Here is a 27,731-nt window from a genome sequence, read left to right as displayed (position 1 = left end):
TGTTGTATACAAAGAACCTAGAACAGCCAACAACAGTCTTGAAGTAAAATATTTCAACAGTCTTGAAGTAAAATATCACAGTTGAAAGACTTAACACTATGAGAAATCAATGCCTACTGTAAAGTAACGAGACAGGTTGATGCTGGCATAAGGAGAAACAAAAGAGAACAACAGAACATAATGGAGTGTGAAAACTGGTGTCACAGAGAATTATTGTCCTTGGTGTGGGACCCCCTTCCTCAGCATTTGGTGTCAGAAGTATTGTGAGTGTGGTAGTAGTGTAAGAGTAAAGAAGAAATACAGTAGATCAAGTTTTTTCTAAAACAGTTTCATATACGTAATGTAGTACCAAAAGAAATCACAGTAAAAAAAGCTATATAAAGAGGCATATCCACACTACATAGATAAACCAAAATGAAATCCTGAACAAGATGAAGTGTGTTATATTTACCTTTTTTTTATGCAAAGTAAATTCTTTCTTGATCAATTTCACAAAATTGCAACAAGCTTTTTAAGTCCTTTTAGTTGGCTTTTTAAAAATTGAGGTATAATTTCAATATTTATCTTTTTAAAACCCTATTTCTTTGGAATTTCTTTTCGCTTAGATGGGCCTCTACTTTTTCTCCCCTATGAGTACGTGGTCCTAAATAAAGTCTACTGTGAGTTAACACAGTAGCAACAATCATTAATGTTATATCATAAGAAAAAAAAACAATAAAAACTATAGAATAAGACAGTATTCTTAGAAAAACTACGCCATCAATGAGTGTAAATACTAAGAGAAAGATCTATAGAAAGGTTTTAAGAATCTAGCATGGGGATTTCCCTGGTGGTCCAGTGGTTGGGAATCCGCTTTCCAATGCAGAGGATGCAGGTTTAATCTCTGATAACGGAACTAAGAGCCCACGTGCTACAACAACTGCGTCCACACACTTGAGAGCCTGTTCTCCACAACTAGAGAGCGCCCCAGTGTCACAATGAAGACCCATCGTAGCCACAAAAAAAAAAAAAAAAAGAAGGAATCTAGCATAGGCCATAAAAATAAAAAGTTATCTGAATTCTTTGGCTAGCTATTTTTCTTACCATTCATAAATACTCAGCTTCCAAGAACAACTTCAGCAGTTGAAGTAAGTACCTGTTTTATCAAAAGTAGGTCAGATTATTCCTGTTTATTGTCACCACAATGCTCAAATCACTCAAATATATTTTCTAGTTCTTGTAGCCAGAACTCTTTGGAAAGTGTAGCGAAGACTGGCCAGTCGTTCACCAAATCATTTTTCTTTCACCACTTGGCATACTGATAGACAGTGTTTCCCGGCCTCCTTTGAAGTTCCGTATATCCATGTTTATGAGTTCTGCGGGTCGAAGACTTGGCCATAAAACCCTCCCAGGAATGATCCTCTATGCTTGCCCCCTCATCTGTTAGATGCAGAAGATCCAATGGAAGGAAACATGAGGAAGCCCCAAGGGATTGGAAGCCGCTAAATAGAAGGTGTCTGGGTCTCTGAGTTACCACTAGGCAGAATGACGAGTCATTTGACCAGAAGCACTTAAATGAACTATAGACAGACAATAAACCAACATTTATTGTTATGCTACTGACATTTTATTTTCATAGCAGTTTTTGACATACACAGGGTATGTGTTTCTCATACTTCCTTTCTCTGCTTCTCCACAACTAAATTCACTAGGGAATTAGTTTGAGACTCTTTTAGTGACACTGCAAAAAGATATCATTAATAAAACTCCATGGAGAAACTTGCCAATTGCTAAGTTTGAATTCTTTTTGTCAGCCCGCCCTTCCTTGCTGTTATATTCCATCGACCTTTTTTTAAAAAAATTTTATTTATTTAGTTCTATTTATTTATTTGGCTGCATCAGATCTTAGTTATGGCACATAAACTCTTAGTGGCAGCATGTGGGTTCTAGATCTCCAACCAGGGATTGAACCTGGACCCGCTGCATTCGGAGCACAGTCTCAGCCTCTGGACTGCCAGGGAAGTCCCCTCCACCGAACTTTTGAGGCTGATGAATACTTTGAAGTCCAAAATTGAGAGCTAAAAAATATATATATAAATATATATATATATAAATATATATATCACTCCTTGCTGTCTTTACAGGGTTATGGTCGTGAGAACTTGTCACTTTATATCCCAGGCAGCATCTAAGCAAATGGCAAATACACAGATTTCAATTTCTACTGCAGATAAGCAAGTTAAGAATACGATCTAACAGAGCAAAGTGATTATAAAGATTGTGGAATTACATTACCATATTATTTGTCCCTAGAATTTAATATTTAATATAATAATTTAATATTCAAAAATTTAAGTACTTTAAATACATTTAGGTGTCTTAGGTGTCTTTTTTCTATGACTCTAGAGTGGTGAAACTTCTGAGCCTACACAGGTTCTTCACATTTTTTGTTGTCACAGATACACAATAATGTTTGTAAATGAACACATAGAATTTCAAACAAAAGTGAATTAAAATAGTTATCAGAATATTTTTTTAAATGTTTTATGGTAATATGTGTCTCTGTTGACACATTAAATAAGGAGATCTAGTAATTGGTCTAATAATTACTGCAGAAATTTTGAAGTAATGAGTGGAAATGACATTTTGAGAATATTATGAGATGAAAATATCTGTGGTTTCTATCAGTGACAAAAATCACAAGTATTACTAATACTAATTGGTTTGTTGCCGAATTCACAATCAAAAGAAATGCTAAATTTCAATCAGAAGTTAAGAAAATAAAGATAAAACTTTGATTTTATCTATGGTGTGCAAGTTAAGAACTCTAGGACTAGTGGTTCCCCAAAAACACTGACCGTGTTTATCTCTGAGTAGTGGAAATATGGATGGTTTAAATTTTTCTTATTTTTTATAACCATGTATGGTGACAATGTTTTTTTTTAATTTAATGGACTAAACTGGGTCTTAATTGTACACGTACATAATCTTCAATCCGTTGCGACATGCAGGATCTTTAGCTGTGGCATGTGGGATCTAGTTCCCTGATCAGGGATGGAAGCCAGGCCCTCTGCATTGGGATCACAGAGTCTTAGCCACTGGACTACCAGGGAAGCCTCTCTTCTTCTGTATTGTTCAAATTTTCCATAATAAGCAAACATCACTTTTACCATTATAAAAGACATAACATGATATTTACAAAAATGAAAGCGGTGTATTGCTTGGTAAGCTTAACTATACAGAGATAAAATTGGAAAAACAAAATAATGCTTGAAGAAAAAGGAAAACAAAATCCTGGATGAAGATGGAGAAACTGAAACCGACTTTCATCAGGACACAAGTTCATGAGACCTTTATACCATTCATCTTTATACACAAATTCTTTAATACACGATGGTGCCCCAGGGCTGAAGCGCCATAATTCTTTTAATGGGCCACACAGGCACTCTTGGGCCACATCCCAAGTAAAAAAGAAAAGGGAATCCACACCACAGGTCTCTATTACTCATGAGTTTAGTAATTTTATTATCCATACCTTCTGCATCCTCCACTCTTGCTAACCCTTCCAGCCAGGACTTGTCTGCCTACTCACTGCTCCACTTAGTGGTCTGGGAGAGAAAACTAGGCAATGAAACCCAATCTCCTTACCAGACTCTCCTGGTTCTGACCCCTTCCTACTTCCCCAACTTTCAACTGCATTTCCAAAGCATTCGCCTCTCTGACCTATTGATTCCTCCAATAGCCAATCCTGTTTCAGCCTCGGGGGCTTTGTCTTTTCTGGTCCTCCTTCCTGGCAAATTCCTCTTCCCGAGTTCCCAGAGACTAGTCTGGCTCCATATCCTTGCAGCTCTGGTATATTTTCTCTGAGACTTTCCTGACTCCCAAGCCACCCCTGCAGGTCATATTACTGCAACAGCACTCTCTGGAATTATTTCTATATTGTTTCTCAATAGGAAGGAAGCTGCTTGAAGCCAGGGACCTTGTCGATCCTGTTCACCTCTGTACCTTCAGCACTTAAAATGGCCTGGCACCGAAATGAATGAATAAATGAATGGTATGAACGAATACCTGCTGACTGCCTCCTGGGGGGCATACTCTAGTTTGTAAATAAAAATCAGTTTGTCGAGTGGAAAGCACGTTAATAGCGGTTTTCATCTGTCCGCTCAGGCACTGGCACCCCCTACGAATCTCGGTGGTATATACACTTAGAATCCCGGCCGCGCAGCGCGTGAAAAGACAACCCCTCAAGAGCCTTCGCCGCTGTCCGCGCCGAACTGCGGCTGCGCGCCGCCAGAGGAGGGGCGTGGCCAACCCCGCGGTGGGGAAGTGAGTCCAGAACCAGCGAGAGGACGCTGGAGGGCGCGCTAGAGCGGCGCGGCATGGCTGGGCCTGGGGCCGGCGAACCGGCCATGGAGGACGAGCGGAGCTTCTCAGATATCTGCGGCGGCCGTCTGGCCTTGCACCGCCGATACTACTCCCCTTCCTGCCTAGAGTTCTGCCTCAGCTGCCCTCGGATCTCGTTGCGCTCGCTCACCGCTGTCACCTGCACCGTGTGGCTGGCGGCCTACGGACTCTTCACCCTCTGTGAGGTAAGGCCGGCCTTGGAGTCGGGGGCTCGGGTTTGGAAGGATCTTTGGGGTCTTAGGCTCGAGCCCAGAGCTCTCGCCGGACCCTCCTGCAGGCGTGCGGCCTGGAGGGCAGAAACTCGCTGGTTCAGGGGACGCCATTCCGCTGCTGGACAGCTCTCTTCTTTCCTTAACGTTGAGTGAACTTTGCGCTCTTGTACTTTATCCCTGCTCTGGAGTCGCTGCTCTCTGCCCTGTGGTTCCACTCAGCATACATCTCGTCCTTGCTCGACAGCCTAAAACGTTAACTTCCGTGTGCTCTGTGTAGTACACGCTCACGGTAGTTCAGTTCCAAGAGTTCAGAGAACTAGGTGGATGATGGATCGTCCTTACCCATCACTTCCACTCGTCACAGGAATCACTGCTGACAATACCTTTTACAGTCTTCGAGAAACTGTCTTTGCCTCCGCAGTTCTCACACGCAGGTTAAGAATCTCTCTCTTTCAGGGCGGTCTAACCTCCCCCACCCCACAATCACTACCCCACTTCCAAGTATTTTCTAAAGCACTGTGAGATTTCAGAGATGGGTGGTTTCTGTGCTTAACTTCCAGATTCATTCCCACCAGTGTTTTCTCAGGTTCCGTTTTCACACCTCTAAAATGGAATTGATACCTTCTATACCAGCGTCACAGCATTGTGAGGGGTAGCAAAGAGTCGGACACGACTGAGAGACTGAACTGAAAGTAACCTTATCTTCCTTTAAACTCCATTGCAGTACTTCTTAAGGGCTCTGTGTACCAGAATTTCTATTTTTCCGCCTACTCAAAACTATTAATCAGAGTAATGAATCTCAGCTAAGATAAGAAGAAATCTGTTGGAGGAATTCATTAAGACATGTGGTTTTACTTCAATCCAAACCAATATTGAATTTTTAGAATTTCAGAAAGAAAAATTAAGTATAAAACATGCAGGGATAATAAAGTTTTGGGCAGTGATTATAGGAAAGCTGATATGGGTCAGACCCCCCTACGTAAGCAAATGAACTTACCTACAAAATAGACTCACAGACTTAGAAAACAAACTTATGGTTACCATAGGGGAAAGAAGGGGGGAGGGATAAATTGGAAGTTTGGGATTGATATATACACACTACTATATTTAAAATAGGTAACTAACAAGGACCTACTGTGTAGCACAGGGAACTCTACTTAATATTTTGTAATAACCTCAATAGGAAAAGAATTTCAAAATGTGAAGATAAATGAATATGTATAAATGAATCACTCTGCTCTATACCTGAAACTAACACATTATAAATCAACTATACTCCAAAATAAAATAAAAAATTTAAAAATAATATTAAAATCCCCTAAGTATATACTGTTCTTCATTCCTTCTTTCCTCCCAGTTTTTGAATTCACAGTTCTATTAAGATTCTAGGTTTTTACCTTACTTATTCCAACCTAGAATGTTCTTCCTCTGTCCTAAGTATATCTGACAGCTAAGTATATCTGTCAGTAATCACCACCTCCTCAGCACCAGTTTAATCCTGCTTCCTTAGAAGTCTTCATAGGATATTCCTGTGTGCTTTAATTAAACTCTCTCTTTCTTGCTTTTTCTCTTTCTCTGTTAATCCTGTTTTAGTCACTTCTATATTATAGTATTCTCCAAAAATATTTTATATATTTTAATCTTGCCTCTAATAAGTCTGTAAGGGCCAGAACTAAAGTTTATCTCTCTCCATTCTTCCATAATGCTTATTCAGTTCACACTATATACAAGACACTGTACTAGGTACTAGACATTTAATTAACTCAATGTAGGTATTTCTGGGCCCACCAAAGACCCAGCACATAGATTTCTCCATCCTCCATTTGTTAACTAATAAATAATTATCTAGTGCAGAGGTCAGCAAACTTTTTCTTGAAAAGGCCAAATAGTAAATATTTTCGGCTTTGCAGGTCTCTGTCTCATATTCTTCTGTTTCATTTTCTTTATCAACCCTTCAAAAATTGTAAAAAAAACCCCACAAAAACAGTCTTAGCTTAATGTGGACCAGACAAAAGCAGATCACAGGTCCAAATAGTTTCTAGATCTCTTATCTAACTCTTAACTATGTGTTATGTAGAAAGAAGTACCAGAGCTGGTCAGTAGTTAAAGCAATAAAAACAGATTTCATTCAGAAACTATTGCAGTGGGAGAAGAGAGACCTCAGTATTGAAGGTTGGGTTCAATTCTGAATACAGCAGGGACCAGTAGAAATTCATAGCCAAAGAGCAGGGTCAGTGGTCAACGGATGCAAAATTACTAAAAGGAAACATGAGTAAATGGGGGATTCTGGCTAAATTGATTCGACAGGATTCTTGCTGAAGGCAGGCCAGGGTGATCAGATAACCAAGGTGAGCGTCTTCTCTAAACTCACTTAGCAAGAGTCTTGCTACAACTTCGCCAACAAGGCCTGCATTGTTCAACAAGAGTCTGACAAGAGTTAGGTCAAAGAGGGTATCTTTTCAGTAACAAAGATTAGTAATAAAACACCTCCTGCCCTCAAGGAATGACAGCCATAAATTAGTGAATCTCTTGTGATTCTAGGTCACCAATGATTTTTTTCCCTGTGCCTTCCTTCTAAATAGCTTTTTTGGGAAAAAAAAAAAAAAAAGGAAAACAAAAAAACATACCTCGATAGAAAAACACACTTCAACTTCAGAAATATTAAAAGGTTGTAAATGTGTCTTAGAGTCAAAGAAATAATACCATTTTGGAGGCCCTTAACACAGTTATTTCAGCTAGTCAGTCAGCCTTAACACATCAGTCAGTCATAACCCAAAGCAACCAAAAGAGCCCTGAATAGTAAGATCTTTATTATTTAACAAAACCAGAGGGTATAAGAAGCTCTAGAGGGCATAAGAAGCTCAGTTGATTTAGGTTTTTTATCTTACCAATCTTCTAGTCTTTACCTGTCCTCAACCTAGCTTTCCACATAGCAGAGGCCATGTAGTTCTGGGCATCAAAACTTCAGGATGAAGGGGCCTTCTCTTCCTTGGATCTCTTTCTTGAGATGGACTTAGTTTTCTAGAAAGCCCTCCAGCAGACTTCCCCTTATATGTTATTGGCTAGAGTTGTGTCATTGGTCCATTTCTGAACCAGTTGTTGGCGGGAGTATTAGGAAGCAGGAGTGGCTGTTGAGTATTATCTGCTGCACTGTGCTAAGCATTTTATTACTGTTCAGTCTGAGATTTTGCTACATATTTTACTGATGAAAGGTGAGAAGAAAAAATCTGAGTCCTTAAGTTGCAATTTTGGAAGAAAAATCTCGGAAAGTAGTGTGATGGATATCCTGCTGAGGGAGGGTCTCCTCCCCAGACCTGTCCATTTGTTGTCTGGATGTGTTTTATCATGTGCTTCCCTAGCACTGCAGAGCCCAAATAAAAGTAGCTTCCTCTTCCTTCACGCACGTTCTTCCTATTCATTCACCTCACAGGAAAACAAAGGTTTTTTCCCACATTGTCTGGAGTTAACTTATTAACCAGCAGAGAAACACTTGTTAACCTTACCGCCTGTGTCTGGCTTTCTCTTCAGAACAGCATGATCCTCTCTGCTGCCATCTTCATCACTCTCTTAGGCCTGCTTGGTTACCTCCATTTTGTAAAGATTGATCACGAGACTCTGTTAATCATTGATTCCCTGGGCATCCAGATGACCTCATCCTATGCCTCAGGCAAAGAAAGCACCACCTTCATTGAGATGGGCAAGGTGAAGGATGTCATCATTAATGAGGCTATTTACATGGTAAGTATTTAAAGTGGTAAATGTTACAGGCCTCCCTAGAGGAGGCAGCCCATGGGGTGTGTCTGGATCTAAACTGAGTCTTAATACCTAAAGTCAGTGATGTCACAGAATTAAACTTGAGGGCTCCGTGTACTAGTACTTAGAGTGTTTTCTTTTTGGCTGGCATGTCTTTAAACCATAAAAGTAAACTTGTATTGAAAACAACACCCTTTATTCTTAAAGAGATGCAGTAGGTTTTCATGGATAGGGAGTTAGCATTTCAACTTTATTGTCTAGCCCAGCCTCAGAATCATCTCTGGTTGTTGTTGTTGTCTTTTTTCCTCTAAAGAATGAGAATATACCTCTCTCTCAGTTCAGAAGCTATCAAGTGTTATTTCATTTATGAAATGTTTTGAGGAAGAAAACTGAGTTTCACCTAGATCTCTCCTATTTGGTTTATTTTTCTTACAGCAGAAGGTGATTTACTACCTCTGCATTTTATTGAAGGATCCAGTGGAACCACATGGGATATCCCAAGTAGTACCCCTCTTCCAGGTGAGCACAGAAGACTTTTCTTAAGTTTTTTCTCCAGAGAAATCCTTTACCTTACTCCTTCTCTAAGCAGATCCACTGCTTCTTAGGTTCAGTAGGAATGTAATCTTCTGTTGTCAAGAATATTTGAGGATTCCTGAGGGCTATTTTTACTAAGAATTAGAATGTTATTTCAGAAATTCCTTTCTGAGGCAGATAAAACTTTCAGAAATATTAGGAACCTATACAAATTTTAGAGATAATAACACATGTGTAGCAGCTTCTGCATATATATCATCATTCACCTGCTTCGACTCTGTCAGTCTGCCAGGATGTGATTTTTGTTGTTGTTTAGTCACTAAGTCGTGTCTAACTCTTTGAGACTCCATGGACTGTAGCCCTTTAGGCTCCTCTGTCCATGGGATTACCCAGGCAAAGATACTGGAGTGGTTGCCTAGTTCCTTCTCCAGGGGATCTTCCCGACCCAGGGGTGGAGCCTGGGTCTCCTGCACTGGCAGGATTCTTTACCACTGAGTGACCAGGGAAGCCCAATATATGATTTTACACAGATGCTACTGATCTATACAGACTGCTGCACACTGTTGTGGTATCTTGCTTGTTTTCTTCAGTTGACTCTTTTTTTTACATCTTTTTTTTTTTTAATTGAAGGATAATTGTTTTACAGTGTTGTATTGGTTTCTGCCATACAACAATGTGAATCAGCCATAATTGGTTTTTTAATATATATTTTTTCATGTATCTACAAAAGCCATTATACTTAATTATTTTAAATAATTATATCATCATGTCAAATATCAGTTTATTTAGCCACATCATTTGCTAGCTTTTAAAACCACATCCAGATTATTTTTTATTTTGCTCTTAGAAAAAACATACAAACATAATTACAATAAACTATTTTATAGGTATATAAAGTTATATATGCAGTTAATTCTGCCTCACTGCCTTTTTCACAAAGGATTTAAGGCAGCTAAGCTAAAATTCTTTTGCATTATATCTCAAAATTTTATTAAAGCTTATGAATACTTTCATAGATTTTAATATAATAGTGTTTGAGATTTGGCTCTAGAGATTAGACAACTTTACTATACTTTTGGGAATTTGTGCTTGTTTTTATGTAGTCTTGTCTTAACAGTAGTTTTAGCTATTTTTTAGTTTAGTATATAGTTAAAGGAATTTAGAGTTACTAAATTTGTATCTCTTTAAATAACAGACTTTTATATTTCCTTGTAAGTATTACCTATCAGTATTTTCTCTTGTTTTAAGCTATCCATCTCCTCTATTAGTCAAGCAGATACTACATATTGATTATGCATTGTAACAATTTATTTTAGGTAGCCAACTTTTATTAAATATGCTTTCCACATACATTTTTCTCATTCTGTGGCTTTTCTTTTGATTGTATTCATTATACAAAATAATTTGAAATATTTACATATTAAAGTGCCCTTCTTGTCTCTGAGAGCTGCTTCACAGCTTGTGACACTTCCCAAGAGGGCCTGTCCTTGTTACTCCCCTTTCTTGCTCTTAAGCGGAGGTCATGAAATTTAGACAGATTAAAAACTGTCTTTTGAGCTCCTGCTTCCTACAGTTCACAGGCTGGGCTGTGGGCCTGGTTAGGGATTACTCTCAGCAAAGTCCTGTGAGGCCTGAACTTCTGCCTCTCTGAGCCCACACCTGTGCCGTTTAGACGTCCCCCCCGCCGCCGGCCCGGGTTGTGGGTGAAAGATCAAGGTTGCACATGGACGCAACACCACTAATCAGTCTCTTAACGTTCATCTTGACTCTGCATTTCTCCCCCTTTGGAATTCAGAGTGCCAAGCCCCGGCTGGACTGCTTGATTGAAGTATACAGAAGCTGCCAGGAGATCCTGGCACACCAGAAAGCCACATCAACAAACCCATGAGTCCCAGCATTCAGAAAGCCAGTAATGTCTTCAAAAGGAGATGACTCCTAAGCCACAGTGGCTGGCTTATTTTCTGTATTTTAAACCTTCAAGTGGACATAGTCTGAGAAACCAGTATGGATGTGGTGGATCTCAGAGTCATAGAGCAGGTGACTGGAAACCTAACTTATTGTGTGATATTGAGCAAAGTATTAATGTATATTTTAGTGTTCCTCTTGTAAGGTTTTATTTATTTTACCAATTGAGGGGAGACCTCGAAACTCTATATTAGGAGTAATGTTGACTAAACGCACTTTGTGAGCATACTTGGGCTTACTTTTTGTTGGAATTTATAGAAAATGGGAAACTGACATCAACTCTTTTGATAAAGATAATTTTTCCAACTTTGCAGTATCCCTGTATAAAAGTTAAGAAAGAAAAAAAGGCAAGCCCTTCAGGACTGGTTACTGGGAAGCAATATCCTACAAAAGACTAGTCTCTGTCCACCTAGCTCCTGGGTTCTGTACAGGGTTACTTTATGATGATTCTCTTAATAAACAGAACTTCTTCCGAAACATACACCACTGCTTGCTTCAGACAGCTGCTTTTTATTGACAAACATGATCGTGGCATTTCAGTCAAGGGTGTCAAGCACATTAATACTCTTGTTACTCAGCATTGTCTATGGCTCCAAAAACTTCTTTTGCCAAGAGGGATGAAACAAAAAGCCAGACAGAAATTTGACTTTGGTTCCCAGACATGTTGAAGAAGGATAAACATACATACTGTAGAAGCCTTTGTTTATAAGGCAGTTTCTTTTGTATAAAATCAACAAACTAGGGAGGATTCCTGAAGGGCGGGGAAGAAGACAGGGCAGGGGAAACAGCTTGACCCTCTAAACTCACTATAAACACAGCTCCATCCCTGCTTGCTTTTTCTTTGGGATTTTTTTTTTTTTTAACTCCTGAATCAGCTCTTTTGATAAAAGATAATTTTTCCAACTGTGCAGTATTCCTGTATAAAAGTTAAGAAAGAAAAAAGCAATCCCTTCAGGGACTGGTTAGTAGGAAGCAATGTCCTACAAAGGACTAGTCTCTGTCCACCTAGCTCCTGTGTTCTGTGCAGAGTAGTTCTGTACAGGGTCCTGGAGATGATAATATCCTTATTTGCCTTAGAGATACTCACGATATTACAAAACCAGAGCTGTAACTTCTGCCTTTTACACCAGCCCTGGAAGGGTTATCAGGAGCCTGTGGGACATGTGACATGTGACTTGTTCGAGGTAGAAATGTCTCAGCTAAATCCCAAATCCTGGGGGAAAGGGAGAAACCAAAATGGGAGGCAGCTATAAAATTGCCAGCCTGGCAAAGTCCAGTTCATTTAAAAGAGGCAGACACGCTGATGTGCTGCCTTTCTCATCATGCTCCTCAGTGTAAAGCGTGAGAGAGGGGAAGCGTACGGCAGCTGAGGTGTTCAGATAAATGAGTTCCAGCCTTGCAGTTTCAGCAGTGTGCCCCCACGACACACTTTGTTGGGGTTAAAGGCTTGGTTCATGGATGCTACTGCTAAACCATATAGTTTGTTCAGCACTTTATTGAAAAATGATAAGGCTGTCTTAGAGTTATGAAATAAAACTCAGTTTCTCCAGTGTTGGAAAATCAGAGTATAAATGAACTCTTTCGTCTTTTTTTTTTTTCCTGTCAGGGGAGGGCGGAGACAAGATCTTCTCTGCACTCAACAGCAGGTCTCACTTGGGGGGGTTGGGGAGATATTGGTATCATTGGGAAGACAAAAGGTGAAAGAAACTTTGAATTTCTTTCACCAGATGCTCTCAGGCATCAGATAACACATGTGTGTGCTCTGCCCTCAAACTAATTCCCAGTGCAAGTTCACCAGAAGTCTTAAGCAAATCCAGGCTCACAAGCCTGGAGGGGGGATCTTCTGTTTCTGAGTCATTTTTAGCAAAGAGCAGGATGCATTTGCTCAGTCTTTCAATGAGCAGGGGAATAAGTGACGCCCACCTTCTACAGTAGTAAGCACAGCCTTCACTGAGCCCTGTCCAGTCGTTAAAATGAGACAGGGAGAGGTCAGGGTGGACCCATCCCTGCCCTTGCTTGTACTCAGCTGGGCTGACGGTCCAGTGTGAGGAGAACAGCCTCACTCTCGGGGTAAAGCACCTTGTCCTGCAGGGACAGGGGCCTCTGCCCTGGAAGGGCGCCATTGATGCCTCGTGTGTAGCAGGGGAAGGGGAAAGGTGGGTCGACTCCTCTGTCTCCAGCCCCGCCAACACCTCTCCCATGTGGGAAAGGAAGTCTAGCCTGAGTGAGTTCCAGGCTTTTGCTGAAGTTCAAGTGAATTAGAAATTCTAGTCCTCTCCCGTTCAGGGATGTCAGAAAAACTTCAAGTATAAATCCCTGCGTGAGGACCATAGACAATATAAAAAACACTAGTCTCCCTGAGAACAGCAGTGCAGGGAAACTGACGTACAGCACTGATGCCCTCAGTAGTCAGGGACGGCGGGCCAACCCTGTGTCTGGAACCGAACAGCGTCCACAGCTCAGTATTTTTGTGGGGGGAAAAGTGGTTTTTACACTGGGTCTGGATTTCTAAAGGTTGGCCCTGGAACATGATAAGGCACCTGGAGAGTAAAGGCTTCATGGACACCGAAGTACACATTTCACAGAACAACCGGGGCGGGTTGCAGGGGGCTATCGGAGCCATCACAGTAGTATCACACCCAAGGATGCGTGTCTCTCATCCCAGAGGGACCAGGTGGTGGTGGGGAAAAGGACAGGAGGAATATTCACAGCAACGTTGGCCCCTTGGCAGCACAGGGAACAGAAGCAAAGAACTGTCATCCATGCAGTTCCCATGGCTGGCAGGCAGCAGTGGGGGTGGTGGGTGGGTTCACAGTTGTGGAGCAGTGGTTCATGTAGCTGGCCAAGATGAAGGTCATCTCTGCAATCTAAGGAGACAACAGAGAAATGAAGGAATGGAACTAGCTTTGGCTTGAATCCTGGCTCGCTCTCTCATTAGCTGTTGCACTGGGTACATAAGCTTCTTGGGCTTCGGTTTGTCTCTTAGATACCCACCCAGGGTGGAAATGTCCAAGGCGGGGGATCATTACTGGTGAGGGTCAGACAACCAGTGAAATGGGCGTCTGGAGTCCACAGTACCTCCTGAAAACAGGAGGACCAACGTTCTGCTCTGGTTGTCTCCAAGCTGGGGCAAGCGGCCTCCCTGGAGGAAGGGACCTGTGTGTCCTCTCCTTCGGCAGGGGCAGTATTAAAGGAGGAGGTTTGTCAAACTCCAGCTTTAGGATTAAAACAACAGGGTTTCCAGCTGCTCAGAAGGGAACCAGGAACTATAAATCAGAACTTCGGTTTCAGAGTCTCTGGAATTGTTATTTTTCCCAATCAACATTTCCTGTACTGAGTAGGAACAAAGCCCTTAAAGTGAAACAGGTCTTTGGGCCTTCTTCAAAACCCCAGGGAAAGGGGGGCCCGTGCTGACTGGCCCACTTGTGACCAGTGCTGGGACAGCAGAACCCAAGGCAAGGCGAGAGCGCCTGGAGGAGGAAGCCGCCCTGGGCCTGGGCCTGCTGCAAGGACGAGCAGCGAGAGGCCCCCCAGCTCAAGCTGCCCGGCGCGGTGGCTGACAGAATGGAAGTAGCGTGAGGAGTGCCCCCACCAGCCCCTCTACCTACCAGCCCAGCATCCTCAGGGGTACTGATGAGAGACAAGCCCAAACGTTTTTGTTCGGGCGGGGCCCTTCTGGAGTATTATCACAACCTCAGTTTCCTTTCTATGCTCCAAGCCCACCTCATCATACCCGATCAGAGTCAAATGTTTTAGCAGCTTTCAGGCCCACCTTGGGAGCAGCCATCCGGAAGATCAACTTCTCAATGTGACCTTTCCCAGAGCTCTGGTCCGGAAGGGATCTGATCACAAGCATGAAGTCATCTCGGCAGCCACCAAAGGTCGTCACCCAAGAGTAGGGATACGTGATGTGCACTTGCTGTCAGAAGCGATCCAGTTAGTTCCTGGGCAGCCTTCCCCCTGCCTCCTGAGCTGGGAGTCTCGTCAGACCAGGAAAGAGAAGTCTGAAGTGGCCACACTTTGGAGAGCTCCATTCAAATGTCTATAGCTGTGTCTAGACTAGAGGACAGTAGTGCTTCGGGGGGCGGGGGGAGTGGGGGCAGCGCAACCACGGTCACTCAGCTCAGGACTCTGAGTGCAGACAGGAGGAGCCAGGGAGCCAGCCCTCACCCTCCCATACCATAGTGTTGTGGTCCAAGATGCTGACTCCATCCTCATTCACAGCAATCCACACCAGAGTTCTCTCCTTGGAAGACAGCTGTGCAGGCTGGGGGAACAGGAAAATCCCATCAGACCGAGTCACAGCTAGGATTCTGAACCACTAGAGCTTTCTGAGGTAGAAGGCACATCCAGGGATCTCCTAGGCAGTGATTTCCAACTTTTTTCTCCTTTTGGAAAACACAGATGATGGTATTTGTGCAGCATGCTGGATAAACAGACTGCTCGTGGCGGGAGGCATCTGGCTTGGAGCTCTGGCCACTTACGAACTAGGCTGAGTGGGGAAGGGTACCACTTTCTTGCAGTACCCACAGCCCACCCTGCTACGGTACAGAGCAAGGCACACTGTTCCTGCTGCAGAGGCCAGCCCTGGCTGTTCCGTCACAGGCATGGAGAAGAGGCTGTCTTCTGGCTCTCAGAAACTGAAAGCATTCCACCCAGTTTTTCCCAGCACCAGTGCATCCTGCTTCAACCAATTTTCTAGGGACTATTTTTTTAAAAATCAGGAAAACAGTAATGCAACCTTAAAGGCTTTAGGCCCTACCAGGGAGAAAAGTGACTATTTGGTGGACAAGTTCTAGAATGACTAATTTTCCCTGCCAGGGTTGCATGAGGGCAATCTAGATTTTCTATCTCTTCTACCCAGAAGTCTGGGGGCAGAGATGGACATGTCTCTTTCATCAGGAGCTTTCCCCAACCTTCCAGGCCAAGAGGGTCCCCATGTTATATGCCTTTATAACACCCCTGTACTTTTCCTTCATGGCACTGTGACAACTTGTAAAAAAAATTATATATGTATTTAGAGAGAGAATTATTATTTGATTAATGTGGCCCTCCCCTACTAGATAGAAAGCTCCATGAAGGCAAGGACTGTGTCAGATTTGCTTATGTCTTATAACCGCAAACAACCAGCACAATGCCTGAGACATAACAGGAGCTCAACAGTTCTTCGTTGAATGAATGAGTGACTGTCTATTGTCTGATCTGTGTCCTCAGTGAACAGGGCCACAATCCACCATCGAGGACAGGACACTCTGTGTGGTTATGTACAAAGTTCACACATACCAGATACCCAGTGAAGAAAAGTTCCAACTGAAATTACTGTTGGCCACCTGGCCTTCATGCAGGAGAAATGAACTGTTGCCTGAGTAGTCACATCCCCCAGGGCCACTCCAGGTCAGTGGAGATGTGTTTGTTTAGGTTATTATACTAATACGTCCTTTCAAACTTCTTTTCAAATGAAAGCACTCTTGAGAGGGACGTCCACATCAAGTCTGAACCCTGCTGAGAATTAGTTGACCCTATCTTTTTTTTTTCTCCAGGGGTAGGATTGGGAAAGAAGTCAATAAGGAAAGTTGAGGGTCACCCAGAAATAATCCTGGTCCAAAAGCAGTAAGTCACAATTGCCCTGGATCAGGGAAAGCTTGCAGCAGGCAAGAAATGGGTGGAGAGATTGCGACCCCTAGTGGTTGCTAGTGTGCAGGCGGGCGCTACGGACTGAACTGGCTCAAACCTGATGGAATCCACGAGGAACTTAGGGGAGTTTCTGATGGGATGGGGGGCTTCCAGATGGGATGGTACCCACTCCTCCCACTGGAAACGCTCACACTCACCTGAGCAGCAAAGAGCTTAGCACCAAAGAGGGGCCATTTCCGGGCCACTGCCAGGTAGATGCGGACGCACTCAGGAGAGGAGCAGCCGTGCAGGGCCGCCCACTTCGTGGTCAGCTGGTCTGCCAGGAGCCTGGTTTGGACGGATGGAGAGACAGGGCGCCACGTTTCTGTCGCAGCTCTGAGGTCTCCCCAGCTCTGCAGCCCTCCCCACAGTGACTCCCTGCAAGACCCTGCAGCCTACCTCAGCTGTTCAGCGGGAGCCCCGTGTCTGTAGCGCCTTGGGTAGAACCTGTCCAGGACCTGCTGGAGGTGATGCTGAGCCTTGGCAGAGAGTGTACCCCCAGGTCCCGGCAGGATGGTCCTCTCCAAGTCCCCGTACTCTACCTGCAGTAGAAGCACGCGGAGGGACAAGTCAGGAAATTGGATGTGCATAAGTATGGGTGCAGGCCTGCTGAGAGGTACAATAAACCATCATTTCATTCCTTTATTCGTGAGGAGGGAATGGATGGGAAAAAAAAAAAACCAAAACATTTCTTGTGAACAGACCCTTTATCTCAAGTTTTACAGACACCAGAGAAAAAAATCTTAGGGTCCAAGAATATTAAAGATTGTCAAGTTCAACTTTCATTTTGCAGCTGAAGTCATGTGCCTTATCCAAAGACACAGCTAATCAGTGGCAGACAACACTACAGAAATTCTGACTTCTAATCCCAAACTATGGGATACAGGGCTGAAGATGCTACAGATCCTACAGTATAACAGTGTTCCAAATGTGGCCATGAGAGTCAGATGCTTGACTTAAATCCCAGTCCTGCCATTTACCAGCTTTGAAAGCACAATCAAGTTAAACTCTGTTTAGTTTACTCTCCTACAAAGTAAGAATGAGAACTAAACAGGGTAATGCATATAAAACACTCAGCACAGGGCCCTCTCTAGCATATTCAGTACATGTTTATTAAAGATCTACTATTATTACATCTCCTTCTTCTCCAGCATATAAATCCAGGCTCTTTCTTAGGGGAACCATGAAGGCATCCCAGATGCCTTTGGCAAGACAGCCTCCTAAAGGCAACAGGGAGAAGAGTCAAAGCCAGAATGCACGTTCCTTTTCCCAGTTCTCACTGCAGTGTTTGACAGCTGGTAAGTACACATTTTACAACATACATTACCTAAGAATCATAGTACAACACTGTAAGGATTTTTGCTTTCAAAATGCAAAAGAGAACTAAAGTATAGATAAGAAAAGTAAATTGGCCAAGATCTCACAGCAGTTAGGTGACTGGACTCAAACCTAGGCCCCTGGGTTCCGGCTCTCAGTATGTGTCTGCAGGGAGACGCTCTACTAGGTAAGGAGCCAGCAAGGCCACCCTCTCTGGCAGTTCAGATCCTGCAGAATCCTCTGTGTCCCCCGTGTGGTGCATTCCGCCTGCGAGTCCAAGACGGCCCCCTGACCCTCCTGACTCCTGGAAAGAGCCTCACCTGAGCCATCAAGGCAGCCATCTCCAGGGCCAGCTCCTTGTTGACAGGAAACCTCCCTGCCACGATCTCTCTGTTAGTTTGCGAGGCGAGCAGCAGACGCTCTCGCTCTGTCTCCCCTTTGACTTGACTCCGAAAATACAGCCTACGGGAGAGAGAAAGAGAAGCCAGGAATCAACTGGAATCCTGAACAGATGAGGCTGTCTCTGCATCTGTTTCTCTTGATTTCCAAAGAAAAAAACTACTCTTCTTATACCATTTGTGAGTCTGTTTTCCACTGCCTCCAGAAAATTTAACCAAGCAGGACACAGAGAAAATACAGGGCCACCAGATCTCACAGCAACAGTAGCGTGTGGTTAATTCTGAATTCACCTGTAGACTTACTGGATTAGGTGAGGGGAAGCTGGTACCTGGTGCATGCACGGTAAGTCACTTCAGTCATGCCCAACTCTTTGCAACCCTATGGACTGTAGCCTGCCAGGCTCCTCTGTCCATGGGGTTCTTCAAGCAAGAATTCTGGATTGGGTTGCCTTGCCCTCCTCCAGGGGGTCTTCCCAACCCAGGGAGTGAACCCATGGTGCTTTGCATTGGCAGGCAGGTTCTTTACCATAGCGCCACCTGGGAAACTCCTTTTTCACAGTTTACTAGGGAACTGGATAAATTAAGATGCCAAGAGACTAATGGAAATTATTTGCCTAGAGACATATCTGAGATGAAATTTTCTTACTCAAAGTGATATGGCTCAAAGTCAGGATGGCTCCTGTATTTCCTGGAATTGGTATAGGAGCAATTTATTCTTTAGCCTTAAATATCTAGTGCTCAAAATCTTCCTCTCTTAATGTAGCACATGTAGCCACCTGAGGAAGCTGGCTGGGGTTCAGGGGTGTGTGTGTGTGTGTGTGTTTGCATGCATGGGTGAGTGTGCAGATACAGTACAGGAACCGAGAGCCTGAGCTGTCCAGGGTCTCACAGAAACCAGCAGGGCCAGCCTGGGCCCCCAGCTCATGACCAGTAGGCAGTGTTATATCTGTGGGCCTGTCTGTGAAGGACAGGCCTCCAGTGAAAAGGTGAAGAGCTGCACCCCAGCAGCAGCCCTCTTGCTCGGTCCCGCCTTGGGCAGCCCTCAGGACCTGTTCTTGTACATCAGCTTCACAACACGTGTGCCACCCTCAGACTTTCCGGCATGCAGCTCCTTCAGGGCTTGTTCCCACTTGGAGATGGCATCACAGATCTGCAAGATGCAAAAGAGCAAAGTCAGAAAAGCCCCCGATGAGGGGAAGAAGGTCCAGTCATGCCTGCACCCAGGCAGAGCAGAATGGTCATTCTCCATCCAGAGGCTGACCTGAGGGGGCTTCATGCTCCTGGGACCCAGGGTGCCAGCGACTTCCTTACAGACAGAGGTGGAGCTCTGAGTGTGGTGTGGGCAGCAAACCACGGAACCCTGCCCCCCACTGCCTTAACATCTGAGACGGCCTCCCAAGGCTGGGCAGGCCCCAGTCAAAAACCATGGCCCCTTATCACCAGCTCCACTTTCCTTCCACCAGCCGCCATTCTCCTCCTCAACAAGTATTACCAGAGGCCTACTGTGTAACAAAGCCTTACAGATGCCAGGCATTTACAAAGAAGGTACATGGCATAGTTTTTCCAGGCAATGGTAAGAGACTATAGAAGCCTTTGTCCTGTCACCATAAAGAAAGCAGGCACCGAAGCCAAACCCTCATCCTTAGCAACTGCTCCAGCACATTCCCACAAACAGCCAGCATGCCCTGCAGTTCTAACCCCAGACCCTAATGCAACACAGGGCTCGAATCCCACTCAAAAGTCCATACAGAAGTACTATAAGGATCTACCTCCTTATGATGGAACTTGTAAGCACAGTAGGGGCCTTGGCAGTTGAGGTAAGAGCAAGTGGCCAGTGTGCAACACAACATCCGCTGGGTCCAGCATACAGTTGTCTGTCTACGCGTTTGTGTGCGTATAGAACTGGCAGGGGGCTCTGCCCAGGTGGGGCTGATGCTGACAAGCACCTCCCTGTCCTTCCAACACTGAGCTGACAGGCAGCTTTTCCCCCAGAAGCTGAAGAGTCTCTCAAGGGAGGGCGGGATGTGGAGATCTCTCCAGAGACAAGAGCAGAGACAATTCTGCCTGTATGGGCTCATTTTAGGATGGCACAGAAATGCTGGCCTGGGGGAACACCTCGGGCTAGTCTCCAACAGGCTGGGAACACAATCCTGATGGCCGAGGTGGAGCAGGAGGGACTCAGTTGGCTAGGGGGTGGGGGTAATCACCTTGACGCTCCCCTGCAGGCAGTGTTCCAGGTCCCTGCCAGCAGGGTCGTCCGTGAAGAGGGCAAAGCCGGAATGGGAGGCCTTTCTCATGCCTGTCTCCTGGTTTAGCCGCTGGAGGAACTCGTCCACAGTGGAGGAGCCATCAAAACCCACCACCTGCCGGGAGAGGGGCCAGTGGAGGGGTCAGGGCCCAGGAGGTGGAGAGGCATGACTGAAAGAAGCAAGTGAAGTGAAAGTCGCTCAGTCGTGTCTGACTTTTCGTGGCCCCATGGACTGTAGCCCACCAGGCTCCTCTGTTCATGGAATTCTCCAGGCAAGAATGCTGGAGTGGGTTGCCATTTCCTTCTCCAGGGGATCTTTCCAACCCAGGGATCAAACCTAAGTCTCCTACATTGCAGGCAGACTCTTTACCAGCTGAGCCACCAGGGCAGTCTGAAAGGGCGATCGCAAAGGCCAAAGGGAGCTGGTTTCCACGTGGAGAGGTGCGTGCTTAAGGGAGGAGCCTGCCCACAGTGAACTGCAGTCCCACATGCTATACTCTACTCTCTTGGGGGGAACTTTCCCAGGCCGCTCTTTCGGTCAGTGTCTCAGCATCCCTGTTCGTGCAGTGGGTTCAAGAGATCCACCTCCCAGGCCCCGAAGAGTGAAGCACCTCTGCGATTCAAGCTCCTTCCTCCCTCCACACTGGTGCAAGTGGCCCTGCTCGCCCTCTAAACCCCAGGCCTGTCCTTCGGCTGGTCTGCCTGTTAAGACCTGCTGGGCCTACGGAGGCTCAGCACCCTCTGGCCCAAAGGGGTTCTCCTCTGGGTCGGTGACATGAGAAGACTCAGCTCAGGGAGCGCGGCAGCCTGGTCACCTGGTAGGTCCCGTTGGCGAAGTGCACGGGGATGCTGAAGGGCAGGGAGTGGTGGAAGGGGTTCCGCAGCAGGATGGACACCACCTCCATGCGCGACGGCCTGGCCTCCCGCTCCCCGGTCTGCAGCGTCCGCTCCACCGCCCGCTGGCAGTACGTGGCGTACTGGCCGGTTTCATTTCTAAAAAGACAGGTGAAGGGAAAAAGGAACACTGGGGAACCCACTCACCCCTGGCTCCCTACTGACACGTAACCTGTAGGACTGAACCCGCAGCTGGGAGGCTGTGATAGGAGGCCCAAAGACTGGTCTGGGGTGTTAATTTGTCTTTTGGGATCTATTTGCTGCAGGCTGCTGGCATGGCTGTTTTCTGCAGGAGCAGAAAGAAACATGGCAACAGAGAATGAAAATACGGGGATGATGTGGGGGCATTGTAGCTTCACATGAGAGCCCCTACAGAGTACCCGTGCCTACGTGGACTGGCGTGTAGAGGAGCCCAGCATGCCTGGATCGCCATCTGCCCATCGGTGTACGTGCTGACGGGCAAAGTCTCCATGGCCACCACACAAATCCCAGGGAGCAGGGGCGATCTGATCCATCCCAGTCTCCCTCAGCATCCCTCTCGATCATGCCAGAGGGGCACTATCTCACCTGGGATCCGCATGGCGCTGGAGCTGCTGCTTGACGTACCAGAGGAAGTGGTGCTGAGGCAGGAAGAGGGGGGCACACAGAGCCAGGAGCTGCCAGCACTGCGGGGGGAAGGAAGTGCGGGGTGAGTGCTGGGTCTGCGCGCCACCGCCCTCACGGTCCTGAGCTGCAGAGCCGTCAGCAGCCCCTCCAAACCACAGCCCCCAACCTCCTGTGGGCACCAGGAGGGCCAGCTTGGCCAGGCTCCGTCCAGAACCGCTGTCACGCAATCTGTGTGCGGACGTCCAGGAGGGGCACGGAGAAGACAGCGGGACAGTTTTGTGCCCCGAGGCCACCTGCTGGCCGCCAGGCTCGGAGAATATGTGCCTCCTTCCACCTCTCCCACCTCCTGGGCAGCCCTGGCCCGCGGCTGTTCTGCCCCAGGGACGCCCACCTGCATGAGGGAGGACTTCTGCGGCGGGCGGCAGCTGGCCTGCTTCACGAGCTGGCAGTAGATCTCGCTCTGTAGCTCGGGGTGAGTCAGGCAGACCTGCAGCGCCGTCTGCGCCAGGGACACGTGGTAGTCCACCGAGGCGGCTTCCACGGGCACGTTGATGAAGAGCTGGCAGGACTGCAGGGAGATGACAGTGGGCTTGGGCGGTTCCTTGATGACTGTCCCCTGTGGCTGGGACAGATTGGGCTGTCCCCCCCACCCCCTCAGAGCTCAAGGGAGGCCCCAGTTCACTGCAGACAGTGCTTTCTCGGAGCAAGCAGTGTTACTGCTTGAGAATATCTATGCTTACTGAGATGGCTACTTTGGGAGAGGATCTTTCCTTCTTTAAATATTCCCATTACAAGACATATTTATTTTTTTTAAAAAATAGAAGATTCAGAGGGGAACAAAGAACATCCTAAAATAGGCCAGAACCTCTCAGGTCCAGAAGCAATAGAAACCTGCCCCTTCCCGCTGTGCACTCCAGGAGGCCAGCTTTTCATTTCAAGGGCCCGGGGTGACGTCCCAGAGCTTCCAGTGTCTTCCCCATAAAGGACACGGTGGGAACCCTGAGGGACTGTCTCCCATCCCTTCAGATCCCTCCGTAAGCCACCCCCTAAACTGCCCGGGTCTTCATCACCACGGTGGGCAGAACTGCTCTGGACAGAGCCAAGATGCAGGGCAAGGGTGCCAACCGTCAGACTGTGGGCCTGGGCTCGGCTCCCACTTTACCTTGAAGAGCTTGACAGCCTCCGTCTGCAGGGCCTCGGACGGCAGGGTGGTGAGGGAGGTGTACAGCCCGTCTGTGGTATAGCACAGCATGGGGTGCCTCCAGAGCGGGGAGTCTGCCCGGGGCACAGCACCGGAAAGCAGGGGCAGTCAGCACTGCGGAGGGAACAGGGAACGCGCCCCCCCCCCACCCCCGCTCTGATCTGCAGGGAAGACAGGGCTTTCAGTCTGGATACACGGGTTGTGCTGCGTTTACACCCACAGAGCATGGGCTGGGCAGGTGTGCGCTGCATTTGTTCAGCACACTCAGAAGCACGGCTTACAGGAAGGCGGCTACTGCTTTGCTCGTGGGGATGCAGTAGGAGTGAGTGTGCAATGCATGGGCATCTAAATGTAGGCATGTGTGTGTGTGTGCACACGTGCAGGGGAGGCCCCCTCCTTGCAGTGTCAGGTCTGGATAGAGGAATGTGTGTCAGCCTGGAATGAAAAAGCCTTGGAGCAGCAGTGGAGCAGGGTGTGTGCTGGGAACCCTTGGATCCTTAGGGTCCTGAGAATCAGCAGCAAAATACAGACTTCTAAATGCGCCAGGCTCAGGTCAGCCTGATCCTAACTTCATTTATTAACCACCTCTAACTACAGATTAACCAGCTACCTTCTTTCCTCAACCCTCTGTCCGGCCAGCAAAGTTGCAGGGAACCAAGTAAAACATTGACCAAGTGTCTGCTCCCCAGACAACTCCCCCAGATACTGAGTGGTCTCCCCAGTATTCTCTCCAGAAATAAAGCCCTGGAGCATGGGACACGAATGCCCTTCTGTGGCTCAGATGGTTTCCCAACAGCTTCAGGGTATGGTTGTGCTTTCTTGGGGTTCCCAACCACCAATTACTCAGCCACTGCCCTCCAGCCCAGCAGTGATGGCCACCCTTGGCTTACCTGGGTCTCCCTCACCATCCATCAGCTTTCCAATGAGCTGCTCATAGGCCGTGCCCACCTTGGCACTGCTGCCACCCGCAGCCACCGTGAGGTGGTAAAGCCACGTATCCTGGAAGAGGACGGAAAGCCAGCTGATGGGGCTGGGCTGAGACAGAATGGAGGCAGGACCTCCAAGGGAGCTTCCCTGAAGGGGCCAAGTCCAGGGTGATGCTCAGCCTGCTTGGCTGGCACAAGCTGAGGCCATCGGTCTCTAAGAGGAAAGACTTGGGATCGAATGAATGTGAACCTAAGTTCCTAAGCTTGTGGTACCCTCCATCTCATGGCCCGAGTGAATAAATGTTGGTCGCTGGGAATGAACCCAGTACAAGGAACATTCCCAATCAGGAAATACGAGTTGTCAACATGTCTAGGAAGAAAATAAATTTGAATCTTGGGACTCTCAGGGAAGATGGAAGGAAGATGAGGATCAAAGGGCTGAGCTTTGCCATGGAGGCCCAGTCCCCTCCCTCACCTTTTCATGCTTGGTGCCAATGAGGAGGTAGGTGGGGCTGTGCTCCGGGGGGTGGATCACCAGGGTGTAGTGGGAGGACAGCAACCGCCGGGTTCCTCCAGCCTCATAGTCCTCGTCTGAGTCACAGGATCGATCCACTTCCTCTATGTGCGCGTCCCGCACAGGCAGACGGCCCAGGGGTCGCTGCAGACAGGAGCCGCGCATGAATGGGAGGGCCGGCAGGGACGGAGGAGTCTCCTCCCTCTGAACTGCAGGGCTTATAGGGCTGGGGATCAAGGAGGTGGATGGACAACAGGATGGGGAAGGGGAGACAGGCCTGGAGGAGCACAGACACACCACACAAAAACAACCTGTGGGCCTTGCACACTGGTCACACACTCAAGAAAGGGATCCAGTCACTAGCTTCTTACTGGTTATAGGGTTTGGGGTGGGGCCTTCCATCAGGACACGGAGCCACAGGAATGTGGATTGGGGGAAGCTATTGGGAGGCCAGGAAGTACCTTGTCTTCATGGCTTCGATAGTAGTAGAAGGTTCTCCCAACAAGAGCACACCAGACCAGCTTGGAGTGGCCATGCTTGACCTGCAGGTCAGAAGTGAACCAGCATTATCAGAATCAGATGACCCCAGAAGTAAATCTGGGACCGGCAAAGAGAAGCCACAAGGAGACACATCTCAAAACCCCTGGTTCAACTCAGACCCTTGGGTCAATTCCAGGTCAAACTCAGATGCCACCCAGATTCTTGACTAATGGAACCAGCCCTTTCACAGCAAGGGTCCATGGCCACGACACTCCCATTCATCCTCATATGAGCCACCATTAAAAGGTCGACCTAGCCAACCAGATGTCCTGTCCCAGGAAGATGACCACAAGAAGAACTTGCTAGTCAGCAAGGGCTAGAGTTGGGAGGGCAGGGCCACTGTGGGTCAAAGCCCCTGGGCAAATGTAATCTTGAAGTGTAAAAACACTGCACCTGGGCAGAGGAGAGGGCCGTGAACACAGACTGACCAGGAAGGCAGAGGGAGAGCCCCGAGCACAGGGCTTCTCACACATCACTCCTGACAGCATCCTAGCCTAGTTACTGCACTTCCCTGTTAACGTCCCCTTCCTTGGGGTCAACAAGTGCTTCTCAGCTCCCTGCAACCAGAAAGGCCCTAATTAAAATGTCTTTAGGGATTTCTCTGGTGGCCCAGTGGTTAAGACTCTGCACTTCAGCTGCAGAGGGCCCTGGGGTCGATCCCTGGTCAGGGAACCAGGATCTCCCATGCCAAATGGCACGGCTCAAAAACAAACAAATAAACAAAAAATGTCTTAAGGGCAGCCTGAGATATTATGAGTCTTTGGTCACGCCTGCCTCACCAAGGTCACAGCTTCCCTCTATTCATACTGAGCTGTGGTGGGTACAAGGCAGGGGTGGGGGCAACTTCTAATGATCTCAAACTGGGTCCAAGACATTCCTTTCCCTCCTCTTTCTTGAGAACAGCTGTTGTTCTAACAACCTTGATCCCTATTTTTCCAGAGTCATTCACCATCACCTTATGTGGCTCAGACCATAGGTAACCAGTGCGAGGAACCTTCTGCAGAAAGCTGTGTCAGGAGGGGACCCACCACCTCTGGGACTCACTCCTGGCTCCCCTGACTCTCCCCCATCCCCCCATCCATACCTTGGTCAGCCAGCCCTTCACGGTGGGCTTGGAGCCCCCCTGAGGCGGGGCTGGAGGCCCAATGGCCTGGACCTTCAGCAGGCTCTGCAGGACACGGATCCACTCCTCCAGCAGGCTGGGCGAGTCAGCCGTCAGGTAGTAGGTCTTCTTCTCAGAGATGAGCTGGGGGGAGAGGGGTGGGGAGAGGAGGATGGAATAACAGGGGCCCGGCTATGAGGTGGTACAGAACTCTGGCCCCCCGGGCCTTCCTTCTTCTCCTCATTTCCTCCATCTCTCTCCTACCTTCACTCCTTCTCACATCCTGCCTCCTCTTCCTTCCTTGAACCCACAAATGAGGATCGATGCAAATGTCAATGTAATGTCTTTCATACATGCTCATCGTGCCCCATCTTTGTTTTCATCGGAGCCATATCCAAACCCAGCACCTCTTCTATCTAAAACACGAACTGCCAGGAGCGTGCTCACCTGGAATGTCTGTGCACCTTCCCCTCGAACAATCTGGCAACGGGAGTTTAGTTCCACTTGGCCTTGAGGTTTCCGGATGACATCACTCTGTAAAGAAAGGAAGAAGAGGAAAGAGGTTGGAGCCTTCCCAGAGCACACCGTTTCCCCTCAGATCTTACTCCAGGTCACAAAGGGGAAAGTGACTCCCAAGCGTTCCTGGGCTGCGGTATGATGGGTAACTTGTTCTGGATCCTGGTTCTAAGTAAATGGAGCAATGATTAGAGACATGGGTCCTGCTGATCCAGGCCTCAAAAGTATAGCTTGAACCTTTTTAAAAATTGGGCAAGAAGCCACTAAGTTATTCCTGAGTTATAAAGCCCTTAAATTCTTTCTACTGTATATTTTATAGCAAGTGTCACAAACAGGTGGCCTGTATATCACCATTACCCTTTCCAGACATTATTAATCAATCAGAGCATGCCTACTCATTGAGTGGTGCAGGCCCAGAATCTTTAACATGGTGCTCAAGGCAGGCACTAACAATCAATTGGAATTCCACAAGAGACAGGCCTTTTCACCTTCTTTAAAACATTGACATTGAAAAAAATTAAAACATTAAAAAAAATTTAAAAAAACATTAACATTGGTCCTCCAGGGAGATCCTGCCAAACTAGGTCCCAGGATCTTAAGGCTTCCTAATTCCAAACAGCGTTGGAAGGAGATGGAGGAAGTAACAAGCTTCCCTGTTAGAACAGCCCCGATCACATGAGAGCAGCCTGGGAATAGTTTATTTATAGGACCAGGCATAAGAAGAACTTGGCTTCCAAAGGAAAAAGAAATCACCAAGCCAAGTGGTCTAGAAGTGCCCTTGACTGCTCAGGGCTTGATTTCACTCCTGGTCCCATATGGGGCTCAGAGCCTCAGGAACCTGCCCAGGCTGCCTCTTCCACCTGCCAGACCTTCGCCCTCTGCCTGGCTTCTGGTCCCTCATGCAGTTCTGGGGCTGAGGTGGGTCCTTTTGCCTATGGTCCAGGGAAGG

The 27,731-nt window shown here is 47.0% G+C and overlaps 2 protein-coding genes across 4 annotated transcripts in view; one reads left to right on the top strand and one right to left on the bottom strand.

Moving 5' to 3' along the window:
* The first annotated feature begins 4,298 nt into the window (after nucleotides 1-4,298).
* PIGH (phosphatidylinositol glycan anchor biosynthesis class H) lies at nucleotides 4,299-11,335 on the top strand. 2 transcript variants are annotated; one of them, XM_043472359.1, is made up of 4 exons: nucleotides 4,299-4,568; nucleotides 8,124-8,333; nucleotides 8,787-8,867; nucleotides 10,678-11,335. In XM_043472359.1, the coding sequence occupies exons 1-4, from the start codon at nucleotides 4,359-4,361 to the stop codon at nucleotides 10,768-10,770; spliced, it is 594 nt and encodes a 197-aa protein (XP_043328294.1). In that variant the 5' UTR covers nucleotides 4,299-4,358; the 3' UTR covers nucleotides 10,771-11,335. The 2 variants fall into 2 exon arrangements, with proteins under 2 accessions (XP_043328294.1, XP_043328293.1); XM_043472358.1 differs by having other exon boundaries at nucleotides 4,302-4,568; nucleotides 8,784-8,867.
* Nucleotides 11,336-12,324: 989 nt separating this feature from the next.
* PLEKHH1 (pleckstrin homology, MyTH4 and FERM domain containing H1) overlaps nucleotides 12,325-27,731 on the bottom strand; it is a 53,243-nt gene continuing 37,836 nt past the window's right edge. For both annotated transcript variants that reach the window (XM_043472352.1, XM_043472351.1), the window contains 17 exons: nucleotides 26,714-26,800; nucleotides 26,249-26,410; nucleotides 25,086-25,166; nucleotides 24,586-24,768; nucleotides 24,075-24,183; nucleotides 23,146-23,258; nucleotides 22,375-22,551; nucleotides 21,945-22,042; nucleotides 21,299-21,476; nucleotides 20,443-20,598; nucleotides 19,285-19,385; nucleotides 18,158-18,299; nucleotides 16,920-17,062; nucleotides 16,679-16,808; nucleotides 15,028-15,114; nucleotides 14,620-14,766; nucleotides 12,325-13,714 (listed from right to left, as the gene is read on the bottom strand). In XM_043472352.1, the coding sequence (XP_043328287.1) occupies nucleotides 13,604-13,714; nucleotides 14,620-14,766; nucleotides 15,028-15,114; nucleotides 16,679-16,808; nucleotides 16,920-17,062; nucleotides 18,158-18,299; nucleotides 19,285-19,385; nucleotides 20,443-20,598; nucleotides 21,299-21,476; nucleotides 21,945-22,042; nucleotides 22,375-22,551; nucleotides 23,146-23,258; nucleotides 24,075-24,183; nucleotides 24,586-24,768; nucleotides 25,086-25,166; nucleotides 26,249-26,410; nucleotides 26,714-26,800 (2,205 nt within the window). In that variant the 3' untranslated portion in view covers nucleotides 12,325-13,603. The remainder of the gene's footprint in view (nucleotides 13,715-14,619; nucleotides 14,767-15,027; nucleotides 15,115-16,678; nucleotides 16,809-16,919; nucleotides 17,063-18,157; nucleotides 18,300-19,284; nucleotides 19,386-20,442; nucleotides 20,599-21,298; nucleotides 21,477-21,944; nucleotides 22,043-22,374; nucleotides 22,552-23,145; nucleotides 23,259-24,074; nucleotides 24,184-24,585; nucleotides 24,769-25,085; nucleotides 25,167-26,248; nucleotides 26,411-26,713; nucleotides 26,801-27,731) is intronic.

This window comes from Cervus canadensis, chromosome 6 (genome assembly GCF_019320065.1).
Source record: "Cervus canadensis isolate Bull #8, Minnesota chromosome 6, ASM1932006v1, whole genome shotgun sequence".
In the NCBI taxonomy this organism is placed as follows: Eukaryota; Metazoa; Chordata; class Mammalia; order Artiodactyla; family Cervidae; genus Cervus; species Cervus canadensis.
The sequence above is the reverse complement of the archived record's forward strand: the minus strand, read 5'-3'. Positions and strand labels throughout refer to the sequence as shown.